Genomic DNA, 14,865 nt, shown 5'->3' with positions numbered 1-14,865 from the left:
ATTTGATTTCTCTATAAAGTTCATGACTATAACTCTCTATACAGTTTTTAAGTGGCTGTCCAGATATTTTATAATGTATATATAATTATCAAAACATAAGGTTGTCAATATTTTACCAGTTCAAGTGGGTAGAAACCTCCCTTACCCTTATTTCTTATCTTCACATTCACTGATTCTTTCCTCTGTTCTCTTCAGTGAGCTTTTATTTCAGTCATTATTTTTTAGTTCTATTCCCACTTGATCCTTAGTTCTTTTCTGAGACTTGGTATGACAAGGGATTTTTTATTGAAACCTGGGCATTTAAACCTTGTGTTTCAGAGGGCCTACTCTGAACCCAGTCTTTGGGCTAAGAAGGGGCACTACGTTATTACTACTAGGTGGGTGTGGAATTCCAGGTTTTATCTGACCTCCACTGACACTCAACGATTGAGGAGAAGCTCCTTGAAACATCTGGAAGGGATGGGAATGCACTAGGGTGGGAGTGCTTTTGTTACTGCATGACCTCTACCGACACTATGGGGGCGTTTTGTTATCACGGACTGATGGTCAAATTCCTTGCATCCACTAGGCATCCACTGACACCAACCTGGTGAGGAAGGGTAGGAGTACCTCATCACCCCCAGGTGGGGGGGTTGAAGTCTAGGCTTGGTATTTGGGAAGCATGAAGATGGCTCTTCACTAGCCTTTGCAGGTGGTAAGGGGTAAGGCCACAATTTTTTCTATGGTATTTGATTGGAGTAGAGCAGCTATCATCTACAAGTTTTTTGTGTTGCTGAGTTGCCCCTTTCTTCCTCCTCTGGCTGGAGACAGCATGCTTTTCTGATCAGTACATGTTGGCATTTCTAGGTTGTCAGTTTCTCCAGTATCCAGAGTTGAAATATAAGGCAAACACACATATCTAGGAAATTCACTTTTATGTTATTCATCAGCTCCTGAGATCCCTAGCTGGTCCTTCTTCTCTCCACCTTTCAGAATCTTCTTACATTTCTTTTATACATACCACCCACAATTTTTTAGTGTAGTTAGTGGGGCAAATAGGCAAAAGTATGTCTACTTCTTCTTCTCAGAAGTCCAATTACACTGTGTTTGACCAAAATATTTTGAAATGTCTGACCTATAATGTCTGACTTTAGAACCACTTTAATAAAGTCACACAAAACTAGTCTTAGAATCTTTCACTAGTATTTGGATTTTACCAAAAACAGTGTACCAGTCTACCTTATGTACCAAATCTGGTCAAAATAACCTGGCCATTTACAGATATTAAATACATTATTAGTGGAAACTATCATTTAAAAAATATTTCAAAGACTGAACCCCTGACTATTAAGACAGCTGAAGGCAATAGTTACAGGCAATAGTTACAAAACTGCTTTATGCAATGGTAACAACATCTGAACAGTGTCCAACCTCTCCATCCTCTTAAAAGTATCAAACTAATTTGACAAAGATATATAATTACTTGGATATTTAATATTAGAACATATTGGATTTGCAAACTGAAAATGTTGGGAATATACAAATTCTTTAATGTTTTGCAAAATTTTTGGTTCAATGTCAAATTTATGCAGACCATTTTGTTTTTCTTGGTTCATACATTTGGTTTCCTTCATTTAGTACAGTATAGTAGCTGGTCAATATAATTCTGTTGAATGAATAAACAAAATAGAATATAGAACATGCTAATTTCCACCAAAAAATTATTTATTTATTTATTTATTTTTAAGAGAGAGAGAGAGAAACATCAAGGTGTGGTTGCCTGTCACATGGGCCCACTAGGGACCTGGCCCTCAACCCAGGCATGTACCCTGTGAACTGGCAACCCTTTGGTTCACAGCCTGTGCTAAATCTACTGAGCTACACAAGCCAGGGCTGAAAAAAAGTTTAATTTTTAAACTCTTGCTTTGGATAGTTGATTAAACTCAAAATGTAAAGCAATTATTTTCATACAAAGGCTGAAATATGAAGACCATGATCTGCCCTAAATATTCTGCTGGTAAGGCTGATAATTATAGTTAACTCTGAAATACAAAAAGTAAATTATCCAGTTTCCTCTTCTCCTCTGTGACAGTAATAAGAAAAGTTAATAGCCATGTTTCACACCTCCATCAAGGAGTACCAAAAGAGACAAGAGATTAAATTAAAATTTTTTTCATCCTTCTGGTACTTTGTCTGGTAATACCTTTAGCTGTTGGAAGGAGAGGTTCTAAATATAAATATCATTCTTGTTATTTTAAGTACTTAAGGGAGACTGCATTCATATTACCTATTTTCTAAGAATAATACATATAGCTGTAGTGCACTTTATGTATTTATGTATTTATTTATGTATTTATGTATGAGCAAAGGCTTCTTGTTTTCACTCTGTCGATAAATAGCTACATATTTTGGAAAGCTGCTTAATCTGATCCTCAGGTTCAACATCAGCTGGACCACAGTTTTATTGGGTCTCTTCTGTATTTTCTGTATGACTGCTTTAACATTTTTCTTTTCTCTTTAGTCTTTTATTTTCTCATGCTTCTTGTCCCTCCATTTATCTCCTAAACCAAACTGACAAATCAAAGTTTAAATGACAGTGGTTTTTCTTTCTCTTGGTGGTATATAAAATAACAGTTATCTTACAATGAACAGGGTTTTAGATCTGATGAAGTATAATAGTATTTAGGAATAATCTACTGATCTCAAGTTTTAGGGAAAAGGGTGCTCATATTTCAATTTGTTGTTTCTGTTGATATATATATATATATACACACACATATATATATATAAATATAATAGATCACACCCTTACGGAGTTTGCAATTTCTTTTTAACATTAGGTTCAACTTTAGTAGGGGCTGTTTTCTTCCCCCCTGATGAGTTTCTTCACTACATGAAAGTGTAAATTTAGACTCTATATCCTTGCATACTGCAAGCTTAGGGAGATTACTCCGACATCAGAAAGAGATATTCTTCTTTGTAGAAGAAATTATTCTATTATTTTCATTGAGGGTGAAGTCTTTCAACAGTCCCAGTGGGATTCCACTTCCAATTTCCTTCCATACAATGGCTGCTGACATAGCTTCACCTATCTCTGCATAATGTTAATACATGTGTTATTAGAATGTAAACATTAACACTCATTTCTATCTCTCCTTTTCTGGGGAAAAGTCCAGAATACAACACCTGCAAGCAGTGAGTAAATTATAACTTATTTTCTAATATACAAAGTTGAGCTTGCAAAAAACAAAGGGAAATCCACAGGTTCCAAAAACAAAAAGAACTGAAAAGCAGAGCACTGAAGCATCAGCTCAGTTCCCCTAAAGAGTTTTTGGATGGTAGGGTTTAAACTAGCCCAGTTTATCACATTGCTGGAATAAAAGATTTATGTTCTATACTTAAGATTCTATGCTTCTTAATTTTAAATGCTGAGATAAGGGATTTTTAATATTTATGATGAAATTTCTTTATTTCCATCACTGAAGGTTAAAACATATATAAACAGGTAAGTCAGAGAACAACCACACCCAGCTCACGGTATTTTATAAAATATTTCATTTTCATTTGAAACCACTCATGTTATATTTATGTTACCATTTATGAACTGTACAAACTTTAATAAACTGAGTAAGAAAATAAAACTCACTCTAAGCTAATTTAGATTTCTAAGACTACATGCAAAAATAAACACTTGGATCATGTTTACTCAACCTTTTTACCATAAACCCTGTAAAAGATCACAATTAACATAACCTAAATATATTTAATAATGTCATCTTAAATTTGTATATAGTGCTTCAGTTTCAACTATTTTATTGTATTCTCTTTCCATCTCTATAACTTCATAAGGAAGTTTAGGTATGTATTATTATTATTGTTTTCTAAATAACCACCATAATAAATTTATAAAGTTAGTGTGGGGAAGAAAACAGTAAAAAAAAAATTAGATGAGAAAATTAGATGGTAAGAGGCAGGGCTGGGACTATAACCCAATTCTTTGGAGTCTTAGTTCACAGTTCTATTTTACTACACCATTCAACTTTGATGCTCTATATAACCAAATGGATAATGAGTACATGTACAAAATAATTTAGAAATAAGCTATAACCATAAAAACAATTTAAATAGCAAACTGTCATAATAAGACTTACACCAAAACCAACATATAAAGAAAGTATTTTCAAAAATACTTACTGGATATTCAAGGAGATCTACCGGCTGGCGGAAAGGCTCAGAATCTTCACACTGAAATATGAGATTTAACAGTTCTTGACATTGTTTTTTCCATGCTTGAATATCATAAGACTGTGCTCTATTACGTAATCTTCTTCTAGGCTGATGGTCCTAAAATAAAAATGATAAAAAAATTAATAAAATACACAAATTTCTATTTTTAATGCAGTCTTACATAATTAGATAATATATAGTAAGTCAAATGACAGAAAATATCATTTACCTAGTTCTGAAAATCATGCATTTTGTGATGGAAACTTAATTGACAGTAATATTTAACCAGTCTTTAAAAATAAAAGTTAAGAAAAGCTCTGAATACATTTTAATTCATATAAAGTATTTTTCTGTTACATCAAAAACTATGTTACCTTCCTTTTTCGAGTGGAAGTTCCTGGCACATCAGCATCTTTCTCTTCTTCCTTTGAAGCAAGAATTTATCGAATTCATTAAAAATTCTAGATTTCATGATTACAGCTGAACCCTTGAACAACATGGGTTTAAACTGTGCAGGTCCACTTATACAGATTTTTTTCCAAAAAAATAAATGTTATTTTCTCTTCTTAACATTTTCTTTTCTCTGGTTTACTTAATTATAAACATATGGCATGTCATACATGTAATACACAAAATGTATGTTAATAAACTGTTTACATTATCAGTAAGACTTCTGCTCAACAGAAGGCTATTAGTAATTAAGTTTGGGGGAAGTTAAAAGTTATACACAGATTTTCAACTGCTCTCAGAGTAAGTGCCCTTAACACCTATGCTGTTCAAGTATCAGCTGTACTCTACACTTGTTTATATACCAATTACCTCCTTTACATTTTAATAAATATATAAATGTATATGTTGGAGCTCTTTAGTACTCACTAAAAATTCTCACCTCTCCTACCTTTAAAAAACTTTTTTTGCCATAAAAACAAAAAAATTCCGAACCATGTTTAAGTTAATTACAGCATTAGACAAAAATAATTTTCATAACATTTATCTGAGAACTATTGTTTCTTTTTTTATATACAATAAGACCAATGTCATAATTATAATAAAATATTAAATACCTCAGAGTCAGACAAAACTTTCTTCTTCATTGAATTGTAGAGTGGAATTATGTTATAGCAAGTCTGATCCCTAAATAACAAGAAAATGTTAGTATACAAGATTAGAGTTGTGAGATTTCTTTCCCTTTAAATCTATTACTAAAACCAGATTTTAAGGTAAAACTAAAAATTCTGAAGACTTCTTTCATAGGTTGATGATGAAATACACATGAGCCCACTCCTCCACTCTACATGGAGCCTCCAATCTAGCCTATTTCATTACATCAAACCTGATTCAATGCTCACCTCCAAATTTCGCTCAGCTCATTGCTGTGCCTGGGATGCCTTCTTTAATTAGTCTACAAGAGAAGTACCTCCTGTCTTCTAATTCCTTCTTTCTTTCATTCTTAAATGCAGTCATTCCCTAAAATTTTGTCCTTAATCATTTTCTCTTGACACTGTAACTTCTCTGTAAATGAATTTCGAAGTCCTATAATTTGGTCTGACTCTTCTTAGATTCCTACTATCATCTAAAATTCCACATGTCTGAAACTAATAGTCACTCCCCAGTCTTCCTTTCTCTATTTTTTTTAAAACAGAATTCCCATTTTCATAGTGCATAGTTTTTCACTATTCCATCCTGTGCCTCCTTATAAACCCAACCACTGGCCAAGTTCCATGAGTATACCTTCAAAATCTCTTGGCATCTGCCTCTTTCTCACTTCCATAAATTAATCCCTTATCACTTGCTACTTGGTCAGTGTTGCAGCCAACCTAATATTTATTGTTTATGCCTCCCCCCCATCAATTAATATCAGACACTGCAGTAAGTATTTTAAGGCATACTATGCATCATATAATATTCATGTGAAAATAGGTTCATAAACCCTTGCTTCTGGTGCCCATATTTTAAGTTTAGTTTCTTAGATAAGCATTCAAGGCCCTCCATGATCTGAACAAAACATGAGTTTACAACACTGTACCCCTTACTTCAACTCATGTATTCTGTTTCACCCAATTTAAATTACTAAATTTATTTAATATCCCTTTAATTTCTTAGTTCATTCCATCCTTATTCCTACAATGGATTTCCTTTCATCTCACTTCTCCTGAACCCATCCATATCTATCTTGTCCATTACGTCTTAATATACTCTGTCCCTCCCCCTGAAACCCCACCTTAATAGCTACAAGTGAACCTATCCCTCATCTAAATTTCATAGAAACTCTTTTGTTACTTTTTCCTTATCTTATAGTTATAAATTTACCTGTCTACAAAATTGTATTAAGAGGTTAAATATACATTTCTTTTTATTTCCAAATATTTATTACATCACTTTGTATGTATCTACTGCTTGGAATTTGGCCAAACAACTCAATTAAAAAGTATAAGAATCAAAATTTTGAAATAATATTTTGAAAACCACTGTCAGCTAAAAATGGTTTTAACAAACTGTATATATCTAAAAAATGCCAGAGATTTATTTTTAGATATATAAAATATGAATGGCTTTAAATGTATTAATCTGTTCTTATACGTCATTTTCCAGTAACTATTTGAAAAAGATATAATTTTCACAGACTATTCAAATATAAAAGTAACTGTTTTATCTAAATAATTTCACTAAAATATAAATTTCCTATATCCCTTGATTCTGATGCATATCTCTTAGAAATATATTTATATGTATATAAATATCCACATAACACTTAGAAAATTACAGACTAAAAACTTCATAGTTCAAATATTACAAGCTATTATAACCAAGTTATAGAAACAGTCCTCTGAGGAAAACTAATTCTTGATTATCAGCTTTACTGAAAAAAGTAAAAGCATTGCAACAACAGTCCCTAAAGCACTTGCAAGGAAACAGAGTCCTCTAGAGAACAGGGTAGAGGAAGGACATGAAGTTTATCTAAGTTCCCCGGGGTGTTTTCTTATATTAAAATTACCTACATTCCTTAGAAAACAAAAAGCAAGCAGTTAATACTAGGAAAAGGGACCCTCTGATTATGCTGTGTAATAAGAATGAAGCTGGAGGATTTTTTAAAAAGATTTTACTTATTTATCCTCAGAGGGGAAGGGAAGGAGAGAAGGAGAGAAGTATCAATGTATGGTTGCCACTTGTGCGTCCCCTGCTGGGAACTGGCCTGCAACCCAGGCATGTGCCCTGACTGGGAATCGAACTGCGATGTTTTGGTTCGCGGGCCGGCATTCAATCCACTGAGCTACACCAGCCAGGGCTGGAGATGTTTTTTTTAAAAGCTTCAATAATTCCTTCATGTAAAAATAAAAGCTGATAGCAGCTGAATACTTAAATTATAAATGTCTTCTCTTAACAAGAAATAATTATCCAATATAAATAACCTTAATACAAACTCAGAGGAGTATGTTATACAAAACATGATTCATTTCTCTGGCTTCAACTAGAAGACTCAATTCATTCTATGTTTACATAAAATCTATAAGACAAGAGAATAAAAGTGCTGCTGCCTTATAAAGTTAGAATTGCCACTCTTTGTATAAGATCAATGAATAAGAAAGCATACTTGACTTTAAATAAGAATCATCTAGAAAGTTAAATTTAGTCTACTGCTAGACTCCTCAAATACTTGTTTATAAACTTGACAGGGGTACTATAATATCAAGATAAAAGGTTCTCAAATCAGAATGGCAGACACTCATTACCATAAAAATTAAACAAATTAACCTCTAAAAGATGTACTTTCCTTAATTACAAATTCCAGATAATTTCTTTCCCACATATAAGATTATTTGGGTTACAAGAACTATTTTAGGCAAAGCAGTACATATTCAATAAACAGTTATAATAATAATAATAATTATCTAACAGTTGGGCTTAGAAAAGGATACATGTTTGTTTACATTAACTATAGAACACAACTTTTGTGTTCTATAGTTAATAATAATACACATGATTTTGTGATATTAGCCAATGAACTAAATGGTACTTTAGACATAGACATAGGCACAATGTGCTTCCTATGTGAGTGGAGCCATGGGTATGGCACATCATGTGATATTATGTCTATAAAAATTATATTTTATAATTGACATTTTATAATATTGTCATCATTACAAATTAATTATTATTAAGTGTGGAAAAATAACTCACTTTATAAAATGCAGAAGAAGATCAGTCACAAACTTAGCAGATTTTACAATTGGGCTTCCAGGCTCATTAAATGTTCGTGTATTATGCTCTATATATCGAACTTCCCACATTAGGGAAGAAACCCGCCTTTAAAGAAACAAAATAGAGAAGTATTAACCTCATTATATTTAGAAATATAAGCATAAAATTTAAAACCAAGACATTGTGACTCTTCAAACTGTAGTCTTAAATCAAGTACAAAACTCACACCTCAAAAAGTTATTTTTGAAAAAGTATAACCTCTTTGTGCAAGAAAAAAAAAGTGTAGTAATGCTATGGATTTCCACAGAATATGTTTAGATTAGACACACTGCACCATAAACAAGTTACTTCTTTTAGGAAGAGAGACTGCCTATAGGGAGAGTAATAAAAGAGAACTGGAGTTTTCATTTTTAGCTTTACCTATTCCTGTCAGATATGATGTCATTTTTTGATAATAAACATATCTGACATTTATGTAGAAAGGAGCGATTCTCATCTAATTATATCACTGGTAATTAAATGACATATAAAAATGAAAAGCTGGTACCATGCTTGTGAGATATGAAAATATAAAAAAATGGTAACCATGTTAGTTTACCAAGGTTAAGTAAATAAAAATTATTTTTAACATTGAATTGACAATACTAAAATAAATTTTGGTATTTTATTATTTTTGAACATAAAGAAAAAGATAAATTTGAACGTAAATCCAAAGATAACTTCTACAATATTACCCACTATGTGGTCTTACATAAAATTAAAAAAACACTCATAAAATCTTGCTGATGTGCGAACAAAAATGCAATGGCACGAAATTTTAAAATTTATAGTTGTGGATATAGAAATACTTCTGTGTATTTAAAATGGCATTCACAAAGTTCATTCTAATAATAAAATTAACAGTTTCTTCAGAATAACTTACAGAAAACTGTGTAAAACAAGAAATTAGAAGAACATCAGCAAGACAAAGTGAGAGTAGTTTAACAAAAGACTAAAAGAATTACTGAAGAGGAAAACCATAAACTTTAAAGAGTCTGAAGCCAATGAACAAAGGAAAAGCAAAAAAGCCTGAAACAGTGAAACAGCAATTAAAAACATAACTTGGGTCTATAATAAAAGAAAGAAAAAGATAAGAAAGAAAGATAAGAAAGAAATAACATAAGAAAAATGGGCAGTTTCTAATTTATGAAAGGATTGTATCCCCAAATGATTTTTTCTAGATTAGTTACTATGGCTAATTCCAGAAATCTTATTTCAGGTGTAATGTACTTGAAATGCACACCTCAGAATTCTTTCCCTGTTACCTTACATGCCTTGTTCCATCTCTGAAACACTAGGTGAAACTCCTAAGATTTAACAATCACAGGTCGAGGATAAAGAAGGATATAGTTAAGAATTTCTCCTCCATTTATTCTCTTAAACTTCCAACATCTGGAGTTGGAAAAGATATAAAGAAGCGTCCTTCCTGGGTGAAGATAAATGGGAGGCACATTATCATAGCTGATGTCCTTCTCTATGCTTCTGACAAATAGCAATGAAGCAACAGTGGAAATACCTAGCAAGATCAGAAATATCTTCAAAACATGAAGTTTAATACCTTAATTTCCTTTACTCCAGTGGTTACTAATGAGGGGCGATTCTGAGTGCCCAGGGACCATTTGGCAATGCATACAGAAGTTTTTGGTTTTATAATCAGGGGCTGTTATTGACAACTAAGGGACAGAGGACAACCCCAAATGTCAGTACTGTTCTTACTGAGAAACCCTGTTTTCGTCAGTAAGGAATAACAAATGGAATTTTTAGTGGCAGGTAAAGGAAGTAGATTTTATACTAAAATTAGTATAAAACTAATTAAACCGAATTAGATTTATACTTAACAAAAAAAAATGGAAGGCACTAATTTTTGTAGGACAATATCAATACAAAATATGAATAAAAACCATCCTAAGTTAAATAAATAAAATGTAAAGAACTGCAATAATATAAAACTGCTCATAAAAGAATGTTTTCATGTAGTATTATTTGAATTAAAATGTTTTATGACTGTTTATAGCAAAAGTCTTTTAAAAAGTGAAAATTACGAGTATCATTTCATTATGTGAAAACTAAAAACTTAAACTCACTTTTTAACAAGACAATTTAGACAATAAACCTAAAAAAGCCTGTCTGAGATTGGAACTCAATATTTATTGAAATTGCTATCTAGAAGATGATGATGCAAATTAAGTGAAATTCTGTCTTCAAAAGAAAAAAACTACCGAGTTTTTCAAGCTAACTTGAAAAACTATGAAAAATATCTTGAACTTCCTAATTTCATTGTTCGTAAGTATTCATAAGCTGAAGAGAAGCAAAATAAGAAAAAACAAATTTTATATCGTTCTATGAAAAATCGAGTCACATATTTCAATGTGATATCTTGGAGAAAATGACAGTTTTGTAAACTATGCCATGCTTTATAAGTATGCTATGAAGACAGCAAGCAGCAGCTCGTATTAGCAGCTAAGCTAAACTACCTAGGTAACATATTCTAAGTGTGCTTACAAGACCAGCAGCATCAGCATCACTGGGAATTTTTTAGAAATGCAGAATCTCAGGTCATACTCTAAACCTATGGGACCAAATCTGCATTTTAACAAAATCCCGAGGTGATTTTTTTATGTACATTGAAGTTTGAGAAACACTGCTATAGAAGATCAGTAAACAGGTGAAAGGATCATTTAGCCTTATTTTGGTAGTAACTACAGTAAACAGTTCTAACCTGTAAAACCTGTTTTCCAGTCTTTGTTTAATTGTACTTAAATCTGTTGGATATGCCACTACAGTGCAATACATGGGGTAGGCTTGCAGATCCACAGGGGCCACAAATGCTGAAGCAATATCTAAAATAAATAAGACAAATTAGTTTATTAAATTATTTTGTATTGCATAAAATACTTCATGGAAAATTCTTCTTGAATTAAAACAAGTTTTGATCCATGTAACTATTAATCTGTCCCTCTTCATAGAAAATGCATAGTTTAGCTATTCTAGTAAGAGTCTCATTTTTTAATTATGTATACATTTACACTGCAAAATTTTACAGATATTTGTTACTCATAGAGTGTTTAAAAGAAAAGAAATGACATAATATACATATGACCTATTAAAGATACATACATTTCTCTAATTAAAACCTGGCGATTCCTGAATCTGTTTTTAACATTCATTCTATCAATAACACTGTAACAATTACATTGCATTCAAACATTAACGTTTGATTTTTCTCAAAACTTAGCACTTTATCTCATCTTCAAAACATAATTCTGCGAAATATTAGTGAAACAGAAAGAGGAAACAGATTCCAAAGTTTTTGACTCCAAGTAAATGACTCAATGGCACACATTAAACTGGTAAAAATCTACAAATTATGGTCTTTCTCCATTTTTGCTCATTCGCTCATAGTTTGACAACTTCATACCCTAAAATATTACTAAAATTATCTAAAACAATATTTGAGACAATTTTTAATAAAGTGTTGCCATTCTATAAAATACTTCAGGTAAAAATATTATCCAATATGTGTCTCTAGTGTTTTTAGCTGTTATTCATGTTAATTTCTCCCTAGACTCTTTGAGTCTGATTCCTTACTGAAGAACAGGAGGGTTGCTACAAAACACCATACTAGTTTAGAGTTATTCTGCATAATTTGTTGTCACTGTTTTTCTTTTTAATGAAGCAAAGCAGTTCACATAACCTTTTCTGCTATCCTTACAAATATTCTCTTATGTATATGTATGTAAAGTTAAGGAGAAAACTGGTATAACTATTTAATAATTATAATCCATCTTTCAATCATTGTCTTTCAGTTTATATCATGTCAGCTTGAGTATGTCAAGAGTTTTCAAACTGGATTCTGGAGGAATCAGATTGTTCAGAAGTTTCCCTGGCACTTTGGGAGAGGATCCTCATTCTAAATTCAGCTAGAGCAATCCCATTTATAACGGTTTTCAATATCCGAGTCCTGCGTTTAAGATCTCATTTTGAAAAATTCCACTTAGAAATGTTTGAAAATCACTGACTTAATGATATTATGAAAGAATATTTTGTTTGAATTATAGTATTTTTCCTTTCCTTTGCTTTCTGCCACCTTTTCCCACACTGATGTGCTACTATTATCATTTACCTAGTGTCATCAACTGGTTTATTCCTGCAACAATTCTTTCACATTCTTCATCCCTTGGATTGGAACCCCATTCTCCATCAAGAGGTTTATAGATCAATGATCTGCACTCCACATCAGTTAAAGGAACACTGGTACCTAGTTCTTCAGGAAATACAGCTGAAATACCCAGAAAGAAATGCAGAATTAGTGAAAATATGTGGTAGTTTGCTAATATTTAGGTCATCTCTACTTTGAGTTGATATTGTCATAAGACAAGAGGATAATTTTATAAAGATTTGGTGAGCATATTCTTTTTTTATTAAAGAAAAACATGTTTCAATGATCAAGAAAATTTAAATTATTTTTAAAAACATTATAATAATTACTTCTCTAAATTTTTTACCCCATAACTTCCTTTATCACCATTTACCAGGTAAAGTAGAAAGTATTTCATAAAATGATACAAATTTAAGAGGTTTTGAATCAATTCATAATATATTCTCCATTTTTACTTTGATAAAACACACACAATGTAAAGTTGAACTAAAGTAGTCTTTTCCAGAATACTTCAAATAAAGCCTAATTTTTTAAAATGTATAAACAGAGAAAATTACGATTACTGACAGGTAATTCTCATGCTTACTGCTCTTGAACGATAATGATATGCTTTCCGCATACCTGAATATGTAACAGAATCTCTTACTGAATCTTTAAGAGAATTGTTAGGGGTGGTGATGACATAAACCTACAAATCTACCACTACATTTTTCTTTGAACTAGACCCAGAAAAGAGAAACATGTTAAATATTTGTGTACAAAACTTTTCTTCCTCACAAAATGAAATTAAACTGTGGTTGCATATGTATACGTATCCAAATAGGTCAAAAACAAAAAGCACTCCCTCCACATACAGATATATTTAGGTAGGATGTATCAAGGGCACCGATTCATTTCAAGAAACACTTCAGGCATTATAACTCTTATTAGCTTCATTTCTCTCACATTTATAATAGTGCAACATGACTTCAAATTCACACTTCCACAAAGGAAAACAACAAAACCAGAATATAAGCCATGTAAAATGATCACAAGCTGATTAAGACATTTAAAATTTTAAAGACTATTTTTTCATTTGTAAGGTTTACCTGAGTTTACTTTTTCCAAGATACTGTTTTACTCTGACTTCTTAGAAATACAATAAATTAACAAACATTTATAAATAACTATTTCTATGTCAAAAGTCAAAATTTTGTTTTAAAAAGTCTTTACTATTATTTAAATATAATATTATTTTAAACAAAATCAAACAATACAGAATAATGTAAAATATAATAAAAGTCTTTATATTTTTATTTTTATAAATAATCCTTTTTAATAATCTGGAATATACATCCTTTTAAACACTTTTATACATATATAGTAATATGAGCTTTTTTAAAAAATTGAAACAAAGATAGGTAATAAGGTAGAAAGAAAATATAATCTCTGGAATTTAGCTATGCTAGCTATGGTGGCCTTTTCTCAGTCCTAGGAAGATATCATACTCACTGCCTAAAAGCTAACTCCCAAATTCCAAGGCAAGGTGTCAGGCCATATGCAAGGTAACAGTTATTACATTATTATTAATTATAATTACCTACTCACTGAACCCTTACACATGGCAGGCTCTATAATAAGTACTTTATACATATGATGTCATGTAATCCTCAGAGAAGCCCAGTAAAGGACATATTAGTTTACACAACCTCAAAGGCTAAATCCTAAGAACGTAGTTTGGAAGAGTTTAAGGAACTTCCTAACATGCCACAGACAGAAGATGGCAGAGCTGGGATATGAACTTACACTATGTCTCATGCAAAAGCCTGAACTCTGGAGTCACAAAAATCACTTTGCTCCCAAGTGCTCAGCTTCTAGGAATAACTAATCATTAGCAAAACAATTTCATGTTTTTCTGTAATTAATTAACTTCCATCTTTCCTGTTAAAACTATAAATTCCAGGGGCAAGTTAAGTCTATCGTGTTCTCTCCTACGTCTCCAAAGTCCAGGTCAATAGTAAAGGTGCTATATTTGATGAATGAATATTTTCCATTTGACCTTCCTAATAACCCCATGCAACAGCAAGTTAACAAATCAGATTTCTTATTTAAAAAATTAATTCCCCTGGCTGGTGTAGCTCAGTGGATTGAGCGCGGGCCTGCAAACCACATGATCGCGGTTCGATTCCCAGCCAGGGCACATGCCTGGGTTGCAGGCAAGTTCCCAGCAGGGGACTCACAAGAAGCAACCATACATTGATATTTCTCTCCTTCTCTCTTTC

At 32.0% G+C, this 14,865-nt stretch overlaps 1 protein-coding gene across 1 annotated transcript in view; it reads right to left on the bottom strand.

The window, feature by feature from the left end:
* Positions 1 to 14,865, bottom strand: part of PHIP (PHIP subunit of CUL4-Ring ligase complex) — a 138,341-nt gene that overhangs the window by 13,875 nt on the left and 109,601 nt on the right. Inside the window, exons 30-35 of the mRNA XM_037039367.1 lie at positions 12,569 to 12,724; positions 11,165 to 11,285; positions 8,386 to 8,511; positions 5,271 to 5,340; positions 4,581 to 4,631; positions 4,174 to 4,323 (exon numbers count right to left, since the gene is read on the bottom strand). Coding sequence (XP_036895262.1) covers positions 4,174 to 4,323; positions 4,581 to 4,631; positions 5,271 to 5,340; positions 8,386 to 8,511; positions 11,165 to 11,285; positions 12,569 to 12,724 — 674 coding nt within the window. The remainder of the gene's footprint in view (positions 1 to 4,173; positions 4,324 to 4,580; positions 4,632 to 5,270; positions 5,341 to 8,385; positions 8,512 to 11,164; positions 11,286 to 12,568; positions 12,725 to 14,865) is intronic.

Source organism: Sturnira hondurensis, unplaced genomic scaffold (assembly GCF_014824575.4).
Source record: "Sturnira hondurensis isolate 20B ecotype Veracruz unplaced genomic scaffold, ASM1482457v3 Scaffold0025370, whole genome shotgun sequence".
NCBI lineage: Eukaryota > Metazoa > Chordata > Mammalia > Chiroptera > Phyllostomidae > Sturnira > Sturnira hondurensis.
This window is presented reverse-complemented; position numbering and strand designations above follow the sequence as displayed.